General features: G+C 42.5%; 1 protein-coding gene across 1 annotated transcript in view; it reads right to left on the reverse strand.

Moving 5' to 3' along the window:
• PITPNC1 (phosphatidylinositol transfer protein cytoplasmic 1) overlaps window positions 1–23,349 on the reverse strand; it is a 285,340-nt gene that overhangs the window by 10,237 nt on the left and 251,754 nt on the right. Inside the window, exons 8-9 of the mRNA XM_088468531.1 lie at window positions 9,108–9,263; window positions 8,278–8,341 (exon numbers count right to left, since the gene is read on the reverse strand). Coding sequence (XP_088324657.1) covers window positions 8,278–8,341; window positions 9,108–9,263 — 220 coding nt within the window. The remainder of the gene's footprint in view (window positions 1–8,277; window positions 8,342–9,107; window positions 9,264–23,349) is intronic.

Here is a 23,349-nt window from a genome sequence, read left to right on the forward strand (position 1 = left end):
TCAGTTGGGGGGGTGCAGCATGTGTTATGTCAGTTGGGGAGGGTGCAGCATGTGTTATGTCAGTTGGGGGGGTGCAGCACGTGCTATGTCTCAGTTGGCGGGGTGCAGCACGTGCTATGTCAGTTGGGGGGGTGCAGCATGTGCCATGTCAGTTGGAGGTGTGTGCAGCATGTGCCATGTCAGTTGGAGGTGTGTGCAGCATGTGCTATGTCAGTTGGGGGGGGGGGGGGGTGCAGCATGTGCTATGTCAGTTGGAGGTGTGTGCAGCATGTGTTATGTCAGTTGTGGGGGTGCAGCATGTGCTGTGTCAGTTGGGGGGGGTACAGCATGTGCTGTGTCAGTTGGGGGGGTACAGCATGTGTTATGTCAGTTGGAGGGGGGTACAGCATGTGTTATGTCAGTTGGAGGTGTGTGCAGCATGTGTTATGTCAGTTGGAGGTGTGTGCAGCATGTGTTATGTCAGTTGGAGGTGTGTGCAGCATGTGTTATGTCAGTTGGGGGGGTGCAGCATGTGCTGTGTCAGTTGGGGGGGTGCAGCATGTGTTGTGTCAGTTGGGGGGGTGCAGCACGTGCTATGTCTCAGTTGGCGGGGTGCAGCACGTGCTACGTCAGTTGGGGGGGGGGTGCAGCATGTGTTGTGTCAGTTGGGGGGGTGCAGCATGTGCCATGTCAGTTGGAGGTGTGTGCAGCATGTGCCATGTCAGTTGGAGGTGTGTGCAGCATGTGTTATGTCAGTTGGAGGTGTGTGCAGAATGTGTTATGTCAGTTGGGGGGGTGCAGCATGTGTTATGTCAGTTGGGGGGGGTGCAGCATGTGCTATGTCAGTTGGAGGTGTGCAGCATGTGTTATGTCAGTTGGGGGGGTGCAGCATGTGCTGTGTCAGTTGGGGGGGTGCAGCATGTGCCATGTCAGTTGGAGGTGTGTGCAGCATGTGCCATGTCAGTTGGAGGTGTGTGCAGCATGTGCTATGTCAATTGGGGGGGGGGGGTGCAGCATGTGCTATGTCAGTTGGAGGTGTGTGCAGCATGTGTTCTGTCAGTTGTGGGGGTGCAGCATGTGCAATGTCAGTTGGAGGTGTGTGCAGCATGTGCTATGTCAGTTGGGGGGGTGCAGCATGTGCTGTGTCAGTTGGGAAGGGGGTGCAGCATGTGCTGTGTCAGTTGGGAAGGAGGTGCAGCATGTGCTATGTCAGTTGGGGGGGTGCAGCATGTGCTGTGTCAGTTGAGGGGGGGTGCAGCATGTGCTATGTCAGTTGGGGATGTGCACAGGGCCGTTTCTAGGGGTGGGCGACCTGTGCAATCATTACTCTGGTGGCACTACTACTTGGGGCTTTACTATTTTGGGCACTACTACAGAAGGAGCATTACTATTGGGGGCACTAATACAGGGGCATTAATACTGGGAAATTTATACAGGGGACACTACTACAGGGGGCAATACAACTGGGGACACTACTACTGGGGCACTACTACAGGGACCATTACTATTGGGGGCATTACTACAGGGGCACTACCACAGGGGGCACTACTAATGGGTGCATGGCATAGGGGGCCTACTAATGGGTGCTCTGCATAAAAGGCACCACTACTGTGGGCTCTGCATAAGTTACACTGTGGGCACTGCATAAGCCCCTTATGCAGTGGGCAAATACAGGGGGCACTGCATAAGGGGCACAAATACAGGGGACACTGCATATGGGGACAACTACAGGGGGCACTGCATAATGGGCACTTTTGCCTGAGAGCCAGTGGGGGAGGGGAAGCCTAAGACCTGTCGGCTGGAATTGCAAGGGAGTTGGCTGGAATGAAGTATGTATTATGTGAATCTTGTTTTTTCAATGTGTTTTTATCATGTGGTTCTGGATTTCAAAATGTTATTTATGTGGAAGTGGTTTATTGCAGTGTAATCCTGAAGTGGCTTTTTCAGTGTACTTTATGTGGACCTGGCTTATTTCAATGTATTTTATGTGGATCTGGTTTGTAATTTCAATGTACTGGGTTCGCCCCCAACGTGACTAAAAACGGGTGTGATACAAGGTCATACTCCTGCAAATGTCACACCAAAGACATGCACACACAAATGCGGCGTGGGTTTGTGAAAGCTAGGCCACACCCCATTTTTTGAGCGTGCGCCTCCGGCGTGCGCAAGCTGTCAGTCTTTAATTTAACTACATATATTTTTCAGCGCTTTGACTCTGACAGGTTAGCCACCCCTGGGCTCATTAGTCACAGCGGCTGACATTCTGTGGTACCACACCCCCTCACGATGAGGCCACCCCCACTCCGCAATATTACTGCCTCTGGGGGGGGCGCATTTTGACTGATCGCACTGGGAGCCTCAGACCCTAGAAACTGCCCTGCGTGGTGGGAATCGCACCCAAGACCTCAGTGCTGTGAAGCACTAATGCTAACCACAGTCTCGACTGTTGGAATGTTGAGAGGTATGACTCATTCACTGCTGCTCAGCAGACCAGCATTTAGCAAGTGTAATGCGCACATGCCACTGATGTACGTTACTAATACTATGCATGGGAGTTATAAGACAAGGTGATAGAGGGTGGTTAACTCTTCAGAAGATCTAAACACGTGGTAACAACCCCATTGTGCCATGAGCATGCTCCTTTTTGTGGACACAGCAGTGAACACTCTCTGTCCCAACTGTGTGACAGAAAGCTCAGAGGTATGTTGATGTCTGACAAAGAAATCCTGATGTGTCGCAAATAACATTAAAGTTGTTCATTGCAGAAAGATACAAGCTGCAGTCTGAGTGTATTCCTAACTATTAAGTTATTTTTATAACATTTAGGTCTTGGGGAAATCTTTGATAGACCCAAAGGTAACAAGGCTGCTAAAATGTGTCTGAAGACCCTTGTCCCATAAGGCTCCAAAGCACAACCTGACGTTCTTTATAGAAAAAGCATATAGTTTGAGGGAATGGTTGGTTGAAATGAGAACTTCTGGGCCACAAGCTTAAAAAGTTTTTAGTGTTGATTAGTGCACACTGGCAGGAGAAATCACTGAACATTATTCCTATAACAGACATGGCATACAGAATATATAAGTGAACCCAAAGATCGAACTATGGGTAAAATTTACAAAGCAGCTGGTTTGCTGGAGATCGGGGGGATCCACCGCGAATAGACGGTTGATTCCTGCTCCAAATCACAGTATTCCTTCTGACAATCTAAACTGAACCCACTGACGCTGCCTGACGGTTTCCAAACACTCCTTCATTATGAGTGTCTGCCATGAACTTGAGTTCACAGAACCCACTTGCCAAGTGCTTTGAATATAACAGCCCCCTTTCGCAGAACTACTATCATTCACTAGCACACAGCGGCCACCAGGACTTCAACTCTAAGTAGTATAAGCTCAAGACCACAGACACATAATTTCAAAGGGTACAGTATACAACAGAGAATACTAACACTAGATGTAGAAAACAGTAAGCCAGGTCCTCAATATAGCACTGGCAAATTGCAGTGAAGAGTATGGTCGCTAGTTTCCCTAATAGCACTGATAAATGTTTTGCTGTACAATTCTTTCATATAGCACAGGTTTTATTACAATAGAGAATTGATGGCAAGTATCAGGTTTTCAGAATGCATATGTAAATGCCTTGTAGAGAAATAATGAGAACAGTTCTTTCAAATAGCAAGTATTTTCCACAGTGAAGAATTGATGACAAGTAACAGGTTTTCTGAATGCACAGGTAATTGCCTTGTAGAGAAATACTAATTAGTTCTTTCAACTAGCATGTATTTTCCACAGTAGAGAATTTCCAGCAGATAATGGATTTCCTGAACAACATAAGTACTTTACACAGCAGCAAGCTATTGAATATATCTTCAAAGTACTCCAGATTAGTTGCACTGTAATGAAATGCTAAACAGTTCTTTTCAATAGGCATAAATCATTTGCACTGTAGCAAGATACTTAGCAGATCTTTAGAAGAATCCAGTCAGCTTCACAATAGAGAAATATCAGCAGGTTTCCCAAATTACACAGGCAGATAAACTTCACTGAGCAGCTCAGAGCAGGAATCCATGTATGCATCAGGACAAGACCGAATCAGACTGATTACAACCCACAACAAAGTGTCCAGGGAGAATCCCTATAAAGTCTAAACATCCAATCAACACCAGTCAAAAGAACCAAGCAAGGCTCTAAGCCCAGCTGCAGCAATCAGCAGTCAGAATGAAGCCCAACAGGATGAGACCTAGTCTGCACAAGTGACTGGGTGCCAGGAGACTGATGAGGCTCACAGAACTAACCTGGCTGTGCTGATTCCAGGTTCTAACAGTGCCACATCAAAGCCACCACAAAACATGACAGTTTTTGCAGTTCTGCATGAAAATCTTTGATCCTTGCAGCAATTGTTGCTGTTTTTTTTATTTATTTAAAAATAAATAAAAAAGGGTGGGGTTCCCAAAAAAATAAAATTAGCACTAGTGTTTCAGTCTAGACTGGTATTGCAAATATTTCCATTACCAGCACTAGAAATGACAAGCCAGGGCTGATGCCACTTTGGCAGGGGGATACACAGTATGGAGTCTCCCACATTATGGTTTAGTGGTGATTTGCACCTTAGTAACTCAACTGGATGCAGAACACAGAAATCACAGTAGTTTTGCAAACCCAACATTTAGCTAATTTCCCTCTGACTTATATCACATGATGGTATATCTGTAGAAACTATCTGCCTTTAAGGTATTCATCACTGGAATGAACACAGCCAATATTGTCGGAACAGTTAGTTCCACCAAATGTATTGCGTTGTTGGTTTTATTTAATTGCAATGGAGCTCTTGGTGCCTCCCTGATTGTTTATGTATGCCATTGCAGTGATATTGTCTTATGAGCTTTTCTCATAAAAGAAGACATCCTTGGATCAGAGCATTTAACCCTAGTCTTAATTCTAGCAAATTTATCAGAAGGTTGGCTTTTACCAGACACCAACGACTCAGGATTCAACAACGAACAGTTATAGTCTTGAGCTCCAATGCCGATATCCATTGTTACAATTGTCCAGTGTCATAAGGCAAAGGGAGGCCTTTGTTGAGTTTGTCAATCCTCAGATGCAAGAAGAGTGAATGACACATCCTTGAATACAGTCTGGTAAATTGGTTGGTTAAGTGATTGTGTGACTTGTTCCATTTATATATAAACTATCTGGAACTTCCTCAATTGGAACCTTACAGATGGTAAGACCTCCAAATTTGTGACTATCTTCCGCAAGTCTTTCATGCAAAAAAGAACAAATGTCAGTAGAAAAGCAATTAGAGACATTATTAATCCAGTTAAATAGACTATCTTATCTTGTGGCGAGAACACTTTGTGCTGTTGTGTTTTGAGCAACAGGCTTAAAAATACATGCCTCTATGTAGGACATTTATTGGATTCCTGAAAGATGATGATCCATTCTCGTGATTCTAGAATTTGTTCTGTCTCTTGCACATGTGACTGAAGTAAGGCTGACAAACGTCAGAGTGCAGCAGAAATCTGAAGCACTGACCCATTCATACAAAACACACGCTCACTGTTATTTCCCTGCAAGTCTGTTTGTCTGTCAATTTTGGTAGACTTCCCTGTGTGAGGAAAGCCTACCAAGGAGGAGGTGCTGAGCTGTCAAGAGTTTAGTAGCTCCACCCAAAGGCCCAGGACATCCATGATGACCACCCTCAAGATGGACACTTTAAACTGACAGATTATGCCTAGTGAAGGGTGTGTATATACAGTAGCACCCAGCACTCCTGTCTTCTGAACAGCAGAGGCTACAGCTGGGGGACTAAACTCACTCGCCTGTAGCAGCAAATCTGGTGCACGGTTTTCCACTGTGGCAGTGTTTGGGCCCAACGGTCACACCCTGCAGCTGTGGAGGGCTGTGTGGATGCTTAACATTTTTCAGTAATTTTCTGCATTAATTGTTGTTCTTAGATTGCAATAACAGAACAAGTATGGCAATGCTATTACCGACAATAAACATTAGCTATAGAACAAAGTGATAAAAGCCCTATCACTAGTGAAAATACCCAATTTGGATTGCAATTGGCCCTATGTCCTTTGATATACCTGCACTGCAGTCTTCTAGAGTTTTCAGTTACTATTTGAACCATGTGACTGAGGTATTTTCAGGAGAGGGAGCAAAAACAATGTATTACAGGCACAGCAGTAGCACATCTGTAGCATCTTATACATATTGAAGAGATGATAAAGCTAAACACTAAAATGGACAGCAACATTGTATTACCATACAGGATTATTTAAACTGCTGTAAATATCATGCATAAGCTGTTACACATGACAACCTCTCAGAAATTACTTTGATTGGTCTAATCTGTGAAAGACTGACTAAATGTAATTTCTGATTGCCTTGTCCTACTAGTATTATAATAAATATTAAGACTGAAACAATCATACATGGATTTAATTAAGTATAATTGATCTCATAGTGAAATAAATACAGTTCAACATAATAAAACTTGTATTATGGCTAGGTTCCAAAGAGTCTTGCCAGTAAATTCTGCCTGTAGCCCTTCAGGGTGGAGCTTTTAATAGAGTGAACCTTTAACTTGGCTTTAAATTGAAAGAGGACAATATAATTGCCCATGTAATGACAGATATGGCCCTACGACCAGAGTTTCAAGTAACTGGTTCTATGTCTGATTTGGTCACATACTCTCTGGGAACAGTTACTATATTTGGATGATGACCATAAAGACTGTCAGATGTTTACATTTTCCAGTTGTCCTAACCAAGCTCTAAAACACTCAGGTCAAATGTTAACATCAATGGTCATTTTGGACTCATAATATTTTTATCCCAATAGATAGTAGTTTCCTTTCTGATAACATCACAAGCTAAGTCACTTTTAATGTACCGCTTTAAAGGACCATGATCTTGTGTCCCCAATGACAGCAGCCTGTATATGTATGAATCTATACTAAGGGTGGAGACTGAGGAAGACGAAGACTTTATTATTATTTATTAACAGTTATCTATACAGCGCATACATATTGTGCAGCGATTACAGAGAATATTTGCCCATTCACATCAGTCCCTGCCCCAGTGGATCTTAAATCTATATTCCCAACCAAGTGTACACATATATTAGTGTTAATTTAGTTTGGAGCCAATTAACCTACCAGTATATTTTTGGATTGTGGGAGGAAACCGGAGCACCCGGTGGAAACCCACGCAAACACAAGGAGAACATACAAACTCCACACAGATAAGGCTGTGGTGGGATTCAAAACCAAAACCTCAGTGCTGTGAGGTAGTAATGCTAACCATTACACCAACCGTGTTGCTTTTGTAATACTCCAATCCCATCATCACAGCAAAGGGTATTAAACCCTCCCCCAGCACAGAGTTGAACCCATCCATCCTAATATTTGTATAACAACAGTAAAATGAAACATACACTCTCTTTGACATCACTGCCTATTTCATCTCGTGTTGGTGAATGTTGGTTGCAAACTTTAATATTCGTTTTGTACTGCATGTTTTTCTCGAATTGTCGGACATCATCGATTGTCATATCTGCAAAAATTCAAGATTCACAGACTGAACGAGGCTGCGTCATTAGGTAAGGGGAGAGCAATTGACTTTGTGTAGGATAGAAGAGGGGATGGGGTGGAGGTTGAGAAGTGCAGGGCTGCTAGCTTTATTGAGAGTATTCCTCATAAAGTTAGTCTGAATCAGGCACTAGAAGGGTTAGGCAATGTGAAAGAAGCAGTGGGCAGGCAGTCAGCTACTTTAGGATATAATTGGTGCGTGAAAGGACAGGTAAAGGTAAAGCTATCAGCCAGAGATCTCTTAGAACAGATTTAAGAGATCTCATCGAGAAGAGGGAGAGCTCTAGAAATGCTAAAAATGTCACTTACCTGTGGAAAAAAAACAAACAAAAGAAAAAAAAAAAAACAGATAAAGTTCACCAGTCAACCATCATAAAATCCCACATCCAACACTACCATCATCCACAATTATCTATCGCCTACGTATTACACAGTGTTTCACAGAGAATATTGTTTTGTATATTCAAGGGCAATACACATGCAGATCTCTGCTGCATGTTATCATTATGAATAACATCTGCTTATTACATAATCATTACATGTAAAAAGCATGAAAGTCGGAGTTCTGTCTGTCTTTAATGTGCCAACTTCTGATCCTTTATCCTGTATGAAATACACTAATGTGGATGTGGGGATATCAGGATATCTAGTTAACTAGATACTCTTTATATGTTAAAGTAATCAATGACAGAGTTCACTTACCATACCATTCATCGACCCAGGCAAACGCTTGCCGGTGACCAATCAGCAAGACATCTCTCACCACCTGCAAATATAAAGATTTCTCATTAAAATGGAAATGAAGAATCAGCTGGAGGGGTGCGGTATGAAATGTTGACATTTATTATGTCAACATTCATTATGTTGACATGCTCTGAATAATGATATTCAGGATGTCGACATGTCCAGAATCAGCTGGGGGTGTGATATATAATGTCGGCATTCAGAATGTCAACAAAATAATGTCGACATGTTCACAAAATGTTAAATGTTTTCATTCACTATGTTGGCACTGACATAATGTTGACTTGGTTATTATGTCGACAGTCAGAATGTCAACACTGCTATTTTAGCCTAACCCTAACTGCAAACCTAATCCTAACCATATTTGCAGCCTAACAATGTTGACATTTGGATAATTTCGACATATCAGTGTCGATATGTTAAATGATAATCCTGAATGTTGACATCCAGACCATGTTGATATAACAAATGTCAACATTCTGACTAAATCCCTCATCTGGGTTATTGTCCTTCAAGGCTTGTCCATCAGTCTTATACCTCCCTGTGGTGCCCAGGAATTCTTCAAAGTTAATTTTACCTACACACCAGCCCACTGAATATCCTAAGCCTCTCAGACTGGTCACTCTAACGCTGTGTCCTCCCCGTGTCTAGCTGCAGAGGTTCCATGATGTTGGAGGTGGTATCCATGATAGGAGATAATGAAATATTTTCTTTGAATTTGGGACTTTAGACCTAATATCAGTCCATTTAAAATGAAAACTCACAATCACCAACATATTTCCACTCACCTTGTGCACAAACTGCTCTACCCGGGTCTGCAGCCCCCACACCTCAAATTTCACAGCCACCAATTTATAGGAGCACATGATTGGCTGCTGTGTCTCTCTCCAGCCCTCACTGAGAAGACCCCTTCCTGTTTTCTCTGACTTGAAGTTCTTGGGGTCCTGGAACGAAAGACGACAGGAAACTTTTCATTGATTCTACAGAAGATGGATCTAGTTATTATGTACAACTTTCTATCACATAAAGGCATTTAGATGTTCAAGTTTGATGGAAGACAACATCTGAAAAAAATAAATAAATCTAATCTGTCCAATGACTGCCTGTCTTCGTTATCTTAATGATAATGAGAGGGGGTGCCTCTGCCAGGACTGTCTATATACAAACACTCACACTACAGCCTTGTGCTTTTATACTGGCACAGAATTTACCACTTCTAATATCTACAGATTTTACAGAAGGGACTAGGGAGTAAATAATCTCATGCAGCATACACATCCAATAATAATAATAATGACAATAATAAACACTATTTACAAAGTTTCATTTATTAATACATATGGGAGCTACAAAACTGCTTGCACTCCCAATATAAAACTAAATATGAATCAATATATACAACATGGTCAAGGGCCTTAGTGGGATTATCATATTTTAGGTAAACAGTTGGCAGATGTAGCATACACCAATAACTCAGTCATAGTCCAGCAATTGTTTTGGTTAATCTTTCGTAAGTATATAGTATTTATGTATTAACAATTCCAGCAATTATCCCATTTGTTTAAAACCTTCAAATAGATACAAAATCTCAGCTTCAAAATGGGGAAGCAGACTATGAAAATTGGGAGAAGAGGGTAGGGAGAGCCTCCAGAGCCTGAAATCCCAATTCTGAATGCTTGATAAAAGGCTAAATAGATGACACAGATATCACCCAGTTAGAGCTAATATAGTGTGTGATCCTGTCTACCAAACAGCGCCCTGCATATGCAAATGACTATGGTCTTGCGATCATCATCATGAGCTCTAGAATTAACTACAGTGTATCACAGCTTCCCAGGGCAGATTTAAATTACAACAATGTTAACCCCACAATACCATGAATTTGATGTAATGGTCAATTCCTCACATGGAAAAATCATCCATGCTCATAAAGAAGTCTATAATAGATGACAACTCTTTTATACTTGGGTATTTTCTGATATTGAGGCACCAAGGTGCTTGGTAGATTAAGTATCCAAAAGTCAGACACCTCTGCAATGACACTTTCCAGTATTTTAACTGCACCATAAAGGGGCAATTTTTGACACTCCCATCCAAATCTGATCTAAGCCTCCAACAGTATATTGAAAGACCCGGATTTACAGTATCTTGCACAACTGGCTAGGAATCTGTGCCACATGGAGAACACCCTGAATTGTCCTACCCAAATCCATTCCCTACAATTATGCATAGTTCGCAATGTGTAGTGGAGATTTGTAATTAGCATTTATAATTTGTTGAAATGTATCCAATTCATATTCATCAGGTTGCCTTTGTCCTAGGATGGAAAGCAAAACCAAAGATTATTGATTTGATACACACAGCTAAAGGCCTGACATCCCTCACATTACTATTATCAAGGGATGCAGAAAATACCTATTGGGCCTGGGTCCTGCCTGCATAGAACCCAATGACTATAATCAAAATGAATGGCTCCCTCTCAGAGCACTCTCATATAAAAAATAAAATGAGACAGTATTGCCTAGTGTCCACTCTAATTTTTGTTCTCTGTATAGAGACATTAGCAAGATATATTGGGGCCAATTAAGACATGTGGGATTGAATTGGAGGGAGAGACCACAAAGTGGCATAGTCACACAAGATCGCCAACCTACTGATATTACAGCCCAATTTGATGGAACGATGTCACAAATTCAGCTAGCTATCTAATTTCAAAATACACTTTGGCAAGTCAGTGCCACTGAACCCCTCTGTTCCTCCTTCTACGATAGCATCCAACAAGCTTTTCCCTTTGGTAACCCAGCTACACTAAATGCTTAGATATGTTCATAACAAGCAACCACAATCAGCTAATTTTGATCTTAAGACTTTGCGCTAAACTTCATTGGTAGTGATCTCATGGGTTTTCTTGGCTAGGGAGGATTAACACTATCAAAATGCAGCAAATTACTATACCCATAAAATTATTTTCAGACTTACAAGGAGTAGACCAATACTTTGTTTCAGGATAGTCTATACAGACATAAGCTATATGAAGGCTTAAAACTTCCTATTTCAGGACTGTACATATATAACCTCCTAGATGAAATGGAGGGAGTGGAGATTTTGTTTATTACCTCTGAGATAGTAATAATGTGTCTATAGGCTCATAGAAGGATCAGTCATTTCCATTCTACACAAGACAGACTAATACGATTCTACAGTGCATTGCTTATGTTGTATCCAGTTATATTGTTCATTCAATAGAATACTGTGTATGGTTTTTGTAATCACTATTTCTATGCTCTTTGTTAACACTCTAGTGATAAATCAAACAGCGTCTCATTGTCTGTCTCAACACGCAGAGAGCCATAGACCTGTATTATTTTCAATGGTTAATTCAGTAGGCAGGTAAATTACATATCTATATTGTTAGACGTTCATAGCCTGTATTTCACAGTGAGAACTGGACAAACAGTAAACAGCATTTAATTGATGATTACCGAGTATATTCAGATTCATAAACTGTTCATATTTATAAAGACTGTATGGTCAGACTCAAAAGTACAGTTTTATACTGTATATACAGTATAAGCAAGAGAAATGTCATTAGCATACACTATAAGGCTGAATCTGAATTGGAAACAAAGCAAAAAAGTTAAGCTGCCACATATCTATGCATTATCTTTCCAACTAGCTAATTAGGTTGCTGGTTGGAACGAAAACTTGGTAATGCTCCAAAATAATGGAATATGGGCTGTAATAAGCCCTTTTTATATCGGACTGGGAATATTAACCATGATATTGGTAACAGTATGTGTAGTGTGTAAGTTGTAGCACAACAAGGGTTGTCTGAAAAGCCTGTCTTCTCAGTATGCCAGAGCATGTCCTATTTCACTCTACCCACTGTCATCTCCATTTGCCGGACAGGAACTCGGTTATGAGGACAGGGTCTGGCCATCACATGTGATATCAAAAAGGTAATTAATCTCAGGCTTGCTGTCTCCTCTCCCATGTGCTATGAAGTTCAGAATCCATTTCTGTGAGATAGAATGCATGACAGAATGGGTATAACTGGACAACAGGCATTCATTCTTTTAAGGGAACCACACCTGACTGGGAGGCACCATCTTCGATCAGGAGAGACCTTACTCCGGCATTGTTCAATTCCGAAGGTGATATCTGAACTTTGTTTTACCCTTTTTTATTTTCTTTGAAATTGTTTGTAATCTGTGTGTACTTTTAATAATCATAATAATATGTGTAACTCTTTTTTGTACCTATAAGCTTTAAGCATTCTTGAAATTACAACTTAATTTCTAGTTCTGATATTTTGTGTTCTTAGACCTGTGGCCTAGTGAGGCACATGCTACTGATTTTAAAAGCGTACATACTGTGAGCGGAACCGAAGGACCACTGTGGGATGAGTTTTCTTCCTATATCAATTCCTTGGTGGTGGCAGAAAGGTATATTTTATATTGTGACAGGATCACTGGTATAGTGATGGAAGTCAGGTATATTTACCCCAGATTTCTTACATATGTCTTTTAAAACCCCAGGAGTATTGTTGGTTCTGCTGAGAGCTGTTGGGCTTTTGGTAAGAACCGGATTAGGGTCCTGGGGCTGGATGCGAGAAGAGAGGGTGGGTTCTCCATCCATTTGGCCCAGTTCGGGTCTTTTGGTGATTCCGACAAGTTGGTTAAATTAAACAGATTTAAGAAAACTGTCTAATTCACCCTTTTGATCTGTTTTCTGGTGTTTGGGAGCAAATGTTTGATTGTCATTAGCTCCCAAACACTATCATATATTCATTCCAACCAGCTAAATAGTTGACTGGATGGGAAGATGATCTTTAGGTGAGTGGACAGTGTAACTTTGCACCTTGGTAAAACCATGCTATACTGCAGGTGGGGCAGATTTAAAATGAACAGAAAGATTTAGAATTGGGTTTGCCCAACTCCAAACTGAATTCTATATTGTAGTGTAAAAATAGTGTCCAGCATTTGTGGGTTACATGCAAAAGCAGCCAGTATTACCTTGCATGCAAAAATATAAATTTATTTGTACCCCTAGCATGGAACATGGTTTGTAACTTGCTTTTTAAGCATTGCTCCCAACTCAGCATCAGCCCCTATGTGTCTGATATCATCACTGATATATGCAGGCAATGATTTCACAAATATATTATTAAAGGCTTTCTCCCCTGAACATTAATTGCATGAAGGCTAAAGGTTCCTAAATATTGATATATTGATACTATTTGGTAATATTTGTATACCTGTAAAAACTTCCCTTGTTTTCCAGTTACTATCACACACTGATACTTGCTGGAGTGTTGGAGAACTCAGATGAAGGACTCTAGGCAATGAGTCAGGGCTGAGGGACAAGCAAAGCCTCCCTAGAAAGACTCATCCCACGTCTGATCCCAGCCTCCGCAGCTGGGCTAAACCGAGTCCAGCAATTATAGTGTAGGCAGCTCAGATTTATTTTCAATTTGGCACATTAAAGTTAATCATTCATGTGTTCAGAGAAATAAAAAATATCTTGATGTTCACATTGCATACAGCGACACATTCCATCCGACTGCCAGCTGGCACTGTGAACAGCTACAGAAGATGGTTCTTGCCATTGTAGACCCCCCACAGCTCCCGCTGAGAATCAGGGTACCCAAGGACAATACCAATTGGATTCCTAAGGTTGACCTGCAGTGGCCTTTCACGGAAAATCAGCTTCTGCCGGAGCAATTATTGCTGGATTAATCACCATAGCCAGAATACTTGCATTCACTCACTGGCCAGCTAACCAGGATATCCGTGTTTTTTCAACCAGGAGCTCCTACACGTATTATACATTGTGGATCACTGGTGTGTGTAGCTCATTCCAAGAAGTGTACCTTATCGTGGGATCCTTTTTATTGGACAACTGTTAACTATATCACTATTTGATAATACAAACTACACCTATGGTTTATTATTGTGCTCAAATCTTGCAGACTGTCTTGGTTATCTGATCACATTTTAACTAATGAATTGTTACTTTTAATAAATTGCTATTTTATTGCACAAATGCTTCAGCATTTGTAATTATTTTTGTATTCATACCACACTGCTACCAGCACTGTAAGCTTTCTTATCTATTTATATATGATTCGTAAGAATATTTTTTAGGGGGCTCACATCTCCCTTTACAGCAGCAGGTCAGTATTGGTTTAGCGCCTAAAGAGGATTTATTCAATATATGCTTGATATTCAGCACTTAAAACATTGTTGGTTACAGCCCTGGCTATCAATGAAGAAGTCTTGTACCAATTCTACAAAAGACAATTCCCTTAATACCAAAAAAAACCCAGAAACTCTCTTAAGCACACATTATCAGGCTTCTATAGGGGTCAACTCTCACAGGACACAAGGTTGGAAAACCTGATTAACAGCAGGTATACGCTACATATGTATGCTGTACAGCTGCAGATAATTACTAAAGCGGAAAGACCAAAAAAACACCTGGATTTCTCTAATGAGCAGTGGTCCCTCCCAACTCACCAACTGCTCCCTCCAGGGTACCTTTTATTGTCTAGTTTTACTAAAATTGGCTGAAATGAAAAGGCTCCCTCTCCATGCTATAGCATATGCCATTGAATCTCTAGCCATTACCAGGGCTCTGCAATGACTTGTGCCTCCACCCCAGTCTCTAAACTGTAGAATTTCAGCCTTTGGATGTAAGAAGTCTATAGAAACAGGCCCTGTCTGTAACAATCCTTTAAGGTGCATATCCACTACACGACTGATGACCGATTGAACGATTACGACATCGTAATCGTTCATCATACTGTGCAGTGGATGTTGTGCCCACACTGAATGATATGTGGTTCAGTGCAGGCACCCACCCTTATCCCCGAACATGCACAACCTGACAATATCGTAAGGTTGGCCTGATTGTTCAGGCGATGACAGATGCCGACAACGACCAGCGGGAGCGCGCATCGCTGGTCGTTGCCGGAATATTCACTGCACGATTGATGAACGATTGTACGATAACAATGTCGTAATCGTTAATTTTTATCATGTAGTGGATATGCGCCTTTACTACCGCAATATAACAGTGCCACATAGTGGTCTAATAATCCTAAATATTTTAGTGATAAATCTGCTTCCTTAGGCAATGACCTTTTAGAACAAAAATGTCAGAAGTGAGTATAAGCAATTCACATACAAGTAGATAAAACAATGCCTGGAATTTAATAGGGAATCGCAGTGGCCAGCATTTCAGCTTGGCAGTATTGGTGCTATCGTAATGACGGTCATATCAGGGTTAGTGTTAGGATGTAGGAACAGAGGGTTAGGGGTAGGGGGAGGGTTACTATGCTTACCGGACCCTTGTCGGGATCCTGAGCATCGGGATGCCACTGTCGGTATGTTGACAGCAGGCATCCCTACTGCCAGGATTTCATACCCATTCCGCCTGCACTATATAACTGAAAAGTGATGATGATGATGATAATAATAAACAGTAAGGATCTCTCTGTTTAATAACTATACATACCCACCTCTAAAGTGTGTCCATACAACATCTCTACTACTCCCTGAATACTAATCCTAACATCAGCATATGACGTTTTCTAATACTCTTATTTTCTTCAAAATTGCCTTAATACAGAATAGTTACTCCCATGTGATTTGTTGTGCGATCATTTCGAAGAATAACACATTGTAGTGACAGTGATTGCTTTAGCTCAGGAAAAAAAAAACATCTCATCATTTCTCAGAGACATACAAGGCGTTTTCATTACTGCTTTCATAGCCTAGAAAATGGTCTTCTCTTTTACTCCCTTGTCCAACCTGGGGCCCCGCAGGTCTGGTAGAATGAAAACTTCCCCGTGTTATTCAAAGTAAATCACTCTAAAGGGAATTAATGGTGCATATCACCTGAACCTCAGAGATGATACGAGATGGGCAAAGGTTTTCATGGGTCTTTTCTGTGCAGAATGCATTTAATCAGGGACTGATATGTACTGTACTGCGGGTGAAGTGCTCATTTTTTGCGTCATTTTAACATTTACTGAAATATATAAATCAGTTTTTCCCACTATTAAAGGGAAACAAGACGATTTTTATATTGTATCATGTCATTCTCACTTAGCCCAATTTTCATGGTGGAACAAAGTAATTGCTGACACACAAATGAATGCCCAGTTTATAATATTTATGTAGTGGCAAGCAGCTCCCACATATGCCATCAGAAAAGATATACTTGGGATGTGACAATGGGTCTGATTCAGTAAGGAACGCACAGATGCAGACGCACGCACCCGGCCACTGCGAGAATATGCTAATGAATGCATACACACGGCAATCGCAGCAGAATAAGCAGACGCCCAGCACTACATAATACCACCCACTTCCCTTTACTTGCATCCTCTATACCTGGCAAGACAGCGGAAACATCAGTAACATCGAGAACCATCGGAGCCATACGCAGGGGAGTACAGAGCCCTGCCGGGGCCAGGTGAAGGGGGCGTGGTCTAATCACGGGAGGCGTGGTCATGCCTCCTTGAGCTTAAAACAACAACAAAAAACACTTTGTGCGGCGCTGCACGCTGGGGAGGCGCTGTGGGCCCCTCAGCCCGGCGCAAAGCCAGAGAGCGCAATCATTGTGTTTGCTACCCCCCACAAGTTTAGGAGACTGCTGCGGCTGCTGCTCAGCAGCCGCGAGCAGTCTCCCACTGCAGCCCAGTGGCTGCTGTGTGGGTGGGAGGAGGGCAAGGGGTTAATTATGAACGCCCCTGAAATGCCGGCCAAACGCACAGACAACTCCCCCGTCACAACCAGCAAATGGCACTTCACTTGTCCCTGGGGCTGCGGACTCCCTGAATATGCATACTCCACCGCTCTGGCCGGTTCGCGCATGCGCACTCTGATGCATACGCATGCGCGACCAAAACATTCGACTGATTGCGTGCGTCTGCATCCATGCGTTCCTTGCTGAATCAGGACCAATGTGTCAAAATTGCAGCACAAGTAATCCGTCCACGTAATCTGTTCTATTGATTGTGAACTTGTGAGCAGGGCCCTCTTACCTTTTTGTCTGCCTGTTATTACACAATCTTATTTTATTATTGTTTTGTTCCCAATTGTAAAGCACAACAGAAGCTGGTGCTTTATAAGTAATTGTTAACAAATAAATTGTGTGTTTCGAGGGATGTGGTATGAAATCTGTCAACATTCTGAACATGACAACATCCTGAATGTCGATATTCACAACATGACGACATAATGGTGTTGACATTTTGATTGTCGACATACTGACTGGAACCTGTTCCGTGGTTGTTTCAAACGTTAAAAATCTGGTTCCATCTCATACTATTGGATTGGGATCTGGTGAGTGGTGCAAGGCAACTGCATTAAGTTTGAATTCAGTGGGCGGAATTCAATTCTTTCCAGCCCCTATCGCGCCCGACGGAGCTATTCTATTCTTGCTCCTGTCGGGCGCGATCAGCTACCAAGCGCTACATTTCAGCTCGCAGCCCCTGGGGGATGAGAGCTGAAATGTGCAAAAAGTGACATGTTTGGGCACCCAAACATCACTTTCGCGATCGCGCCCAGCACTTTGGTCGGGTTTAGCTGCTTTACGCGGCTAAACCTGACCTCTATGGGCGCGATCAGCGTGAAAAGCTGGCACAATTGCATAGCGGCCCGCGATCTCCTGTCACTTTAGACGGGAGATGCGGACCGCGAAATCAATTGAATTCCGCCCATTGTCACATTACTGCGATAATTCCAGGACTGTCTCAGCTTTGTGGCACAGAACATTATGTTGCTGAAACACAGATGGGCCCTTGACTGACATGAAGGCTAATGCATATGAGCGGTAACAATGTTCACGCATTCTTTGGTATTCAAACACTGATCTACTCATGTCAATAGACCAAATATGTGCCATGAAAACACACTTTATTAAACTGCCCTCACATGTTATTGGAACAGTATAGAATTAATTTACCAATTTAGTTTTTCTCATAGTGTGGTGATTCCATTACCGTAAAACAGTAGGAAAAATGTTTAATCAGACCAGGTAGTACTAATTTGTGACTTCAATATGACACCTTAGGGCAGAGATGGGGAACCTCAGGCCCGGGGGCCGTATAAGGCCTTCGGAATCATTTGGTATGGCCCGCTGAGCTTTTATCTGCTAGTGTCATCTGGCTAGTCGGGTGCCTAGTATGGCACCCTGCAGCCAGAATCTATGCAGCAGTGCTGCCTGGAGCGTCCTTAGGATGCTTCAGACGATCACAGCGCTGCATTTCTGTAATCACCGGCGATTGTGACCCCCCCGTGTGATGTCACACAGAGGGGTGTGGCCTGCACCAGGCCCGCAAATGTTATATATATCAAAATGGCCCTCGGCGGAAAAAAGGTTGCCCACCCCTGCCTTACGGGCTTAAACTGAGTTTGAATGTATTTTCGTCCAGATTCACATATGTAATACGTAATCACTTAAAAATATTACATGCAAAGTTGTAAAAATTGCAAATATGCATACTGGTGTGCACCATTAGCATAAGCACCAGGTTACGTCAGACCCATATCAGATATACTTATACCCAGACTGTTAATAATTTGTATTGATAGCACAATATGCCTTCACTATTAGGTTTGAATAAATTGTTAAAAAAAAAAAAAATCTCAAGCCCTAAGGCCATCCCAAATGATAAGGCTATGACAGGCATAAATGTCTGTCTGTGCAGGTCTGCATCTGTTTTTTGTTCCACTGTAGATGGCCTATGTTGGACCACCAGAAATATGCTGTTACCCAAATAAATCAGACTTGATCTTTGTGCATTTTAGTGAAAATTAGATAAATAAAAGCTACCGTTAAATTCTTAATTCTTTCATCTCAAAACCCTTAAGATGCATACACAGTCACACACAACGATTTTTTGAATGATTAACGTTTAACAATATCGTTTAACGATAATCATTTGAAAAAAATTGTTCACTTTCTGAGTCAAACGATGAATGATTATTGTTCATGCACATTCACGTTTGTAGTTCAGTCAGACTTATCAACTCAACGATTTTCATTAAGTTAATATGCAAAAATCGTTTGTAGTTCATAAAAATCGTTCATTACATTTAAATGAACACAGTAAATGAACAACTTTAGTAAATGATTTTAGTTCATTTTTTCAAGGTAGAAAATAGTTTACTAAAATCGTTCATTAATTCAATCGTTGTGTGTGTATGCAGCTTTAGAACGACATTGCTTATGACCATCTAACTCAGGGTGAGATGTATGATAGCGGCATGCACCGTCGCTATAACTCTTCCCGCTTCACCTCTTAACTGAGGTGAAGTAGGAAGCAGTACCCATAGGCAAACACATGGGGGATTTCCAGTTTCCTTGAAGCCCCCCTCCCCAGTCCACACCGTGACCACACTAGAAATTCTAACATAATAAAATGTTACTAGTGCTGCATGTTCTTCTCAGGATCACAAATGAAATGATTAGCTCCACCTGTGGATCTTTTAACATGTATCAGCCAGTAATAAATACACCTGTGCACCAACTAGGAGAATGGGAAATATGCACTGTTAGGGGTGCACTGCTATAGATCATCAATAGGTTTAATTATTAATACTGTATAATAATAAACTATCCAGTGCATAAGGAGACCAATATGTACATATATGTCCAGGGCAGTGCTAGGTTCTTCTGCTGCTACGCCAGACTCCTGGACTTGCTCCAATGCTCTGGAATGGTGCCAACATCTAAAATAAAAACAAACATTCAGCTCATGCAGGATGGACCTACTGCTGCATCTAATGGCTTACTGTGATCGCTGGTCCTGTATATACTGGAATTATCACACACAATATACTTTGTATGACACATATTAAAGCTGGATAAGTGCTAATTATGTCCTCTTCATGGACTGGCCACACTCACTTTGAGATCAAGCATTTGGAAACCCCCCTCTAGAAATCCAGCGTTTGCCACTGGTACCGACGAGATATATAAACATCTCGTCTGCCGGAGTGGTGGAGTGAAAACTCCCCCCCTCCGGTGATCCCTGCCAGAGCCTAAAGCACATCAGCACTGTATCTCACCTCCCGGCCGGCTCAACTGGGCATGCGCAAGATCTCGCAAGCATTGCGAAATCTCACGTGCAGCCCAGAGCTCGGCATCCGCGGTGCTGTCCCTGCTGTGGTGATAGGGCAACGACAGCTGCAGCTGATGAAATCGATAGCTGCACCTGTCGGAACGGTCAGTGCCACTGATCTTTCATACATTGCCCAGCATATCGGTGTGCTATCTTGTACATAGCAGCGTTGATAAAGACAGGGGTGCATAGAGCCCCTGTCATTCCGCTTGCTCCCTGCTTTACTACATGCAGGGAAGCAGTAACTGCAGCACTTAACTTGCATCTCATACATCTCCCTCTTAAGCTGGCCACACATCTAAAGATTATCTGTCCAACCAGCCAACCAGTTGGTTGGTTGGAATGAAAATCTGGTAAGGAATGGGAGTAAATGATGATCAGCAATTTGCTCCTAAATGCCAGAAGACAGATGAAAATGGTCGTCAGACAAGTTTGTTAAATGTTTGATCTAAACAATTTGTTCAAACAACAGTTTTTGTCCATTTTCCGGCGTTTGGGAGCAAATTGCTGATTGTTATTTGCTTTCATACCTTACCAGATTTTCATTCCAACCAATCAACTAGTTGGCTGGTTGGACAGATAATCTTTAGATGTGTGGCCAGCTTTAGTTCGCTGAAAACAACCTTCTTCTCCCGACATTCCACTGACAATGCTTTCACTAAACTGGAAAATCCAAATGTAAATATTACTTGTAATACTCCTGAACCATTTAGCAACTTTTGGCATAGCAGACTATCCTGTGCACTTTATTGGCCTCTGTGACCTGGTTTTCTCTCTACCTTGCCACTCAGACATTTAGAAACTAGTTTAGATTTGGACAAAACTTCAACTGCGGCTTGTGCATGTACAGTAAAATGTAGCTGAAGATAAAGTTACTACCCTAAACAGTGGCAGTTCTAGGAGCGGGCAAGCAGGACTATTACCCGGGGTGCTGTGGCCTAAGGGTGTGGCCGCAGTCAGCCCGCTGGTGCCGTCTAATTAGACGAAGCCCGTCCGCTCTTGCCTGCCACGGCGCCACCATGATCTCAAGATCCTTTGTCTTACGCCCTCGTCCCTCCCACCTCCCACTGCCTCAGAATGCTGGGCTTGACGATGTCACAACTTGTGACGTCGTCGCGATGACTCACCGCCAATAGCATTCTGGGACTGGGAGTAAGCAGCCGCAGCGGAGAGAGCAGCGGCCAATCGGCAGATTGGAGCCGGAGCAGCCTGCAGCATCCTCAGCCTGGAGGTAAGCACTGAGTCACTAGAGGGGAGAGGGATAGGGGAAGGGGGGCATTACTGAGTGTGGCAGCACTTTACACAGTAGCTATCAGCAATAGAGCTGCGATGACACCACACTTCTTGCAGCTATCACCTATGCCTGCCTCCAGGGGTCTCTGCAGCACATATTAATGTGTAAAGGGCATTACTGAGTGTGGCCTATTAATGTGTAAAGGGCATTACTGAGTGTGGCCTATTAATGTGTAAAGGGCATTACTGAGTGGCATATTAATGTGTAAAGGGCATTACTGAGTGGCATATTAATGTGTAAAGGGCATTACTGAGTGTGGCCTATTAATGTGTAAAGGGCATTACTGAGTGTGGCCTATTAATGTGTAAAGGGCATTACTGAGTGGCACATTAATGTGTAAAGGGCATTACTGTGTATTGCATAATGTGTAATGGGCATTACCGTATGGCTAATGTGTAAGGGGAATTACTGCGTGGCATAACGTGTAAGTGGCATTACTGCATGGCATAATGTGTTATAAGGGGCACTACTACAGTGTGGCTTAATTTGTATAATGAGTACTACTGTGTGGCAACGTGAAAGGACTGTGCTTCTGTTCCCAATCCCTCCCAGTCTTCCAGAATGCCGGTGGTGGTGGGGCATGGCGTCATCGTGCATGAAATTTGGGGAACAGCCGTGAGAGACAGCAGCGAATCCATTTTCTGCTGGGCATGCCCCCTACACTGATGAAAAGGGTGCGTGTCACGAAGCCACAGCCCCTTTTCAGAACACCATCTTTGATTTCTGCATGGTTTTTTTGGGGGAGGGAGGGGGAGAGGTTGCACCAAAGGGAGCTTTTGCCCTGAACTCCACAAAGTCTAGAACTGGTCCTGACCCTAAACCTGAAGTACAGAACGGCCAAGCACATGTAAGGGAGTTTATCTGTTGTCACTGCTAATGCCAGGTGTAAAAATATGTGCTGATAAGGATTTCTCACATTACAGGCAATCAGACGCAAGTAGGATTCCATATTGACCGCTTCATTTATTTCCATGACAGTTCAACTAACAGTAAGTCTATAGGCTGGTTTGGCCTAAGTGGGAACCCAAATGCTTTTGCAGGCCATAGGGATCCCAGCCCATGGTGACTGGACTCAGTATAACTGGCACTGCTTGATTCTGCTTATGAAAGGAATCCCACACTTGTCCACTTGTTTTTGGCGATAATTACCTCAAAGTATAGCTGAGTACTTATTTTAATCTTGATGTGGCTGTAGTCTGAGTTGCATGTATTGTACGCTACACGCATACAGACGGTTTATGCCTACATTAGGATCACAAAATGCGGCCCACTGTAATGAGTTAAAGTCTCACCTCATGATGAACCCATTGCTCTGTCTCAGACATATGACTTCGGCATTTTTTATGGTAAGTCCTTATCAGGGTCATCTTAACAGCATTCACAGCAATTCACTGGAGCCCCTACCTTCCCATTCACAGGAATAGACATGTAAATGGTCAATAAAATTAAACCTTTAGATTTATTGTTGCGATCAACAAAATCAAGGTTTAAACATAGAATAACATGATGTAAAGCAAGGATTACGGACTCCACTTCCCTCTTCTCTTCTCCAGCTCGCAGTGCAGTACCTTCTCTGCACTGCAGCTGTGATGTATCAGGG

This window comes from Taudactylus pleione, unplaced genomic scaffold (assembly GCF_031769625.1).
Source record: "Taudactylus pleione unplaced genomic scaffold, aTauple2 ptg000012l, whole genome shotgun sequence".
In the NCBI taxonomy this organism is placed as follows: domain Eukaryota; kingdom Metazoa; phylum Chordata; class Amphibia; order Anura; family Myobatrachidae; genus Taudactylus; species Taudactylus pleione.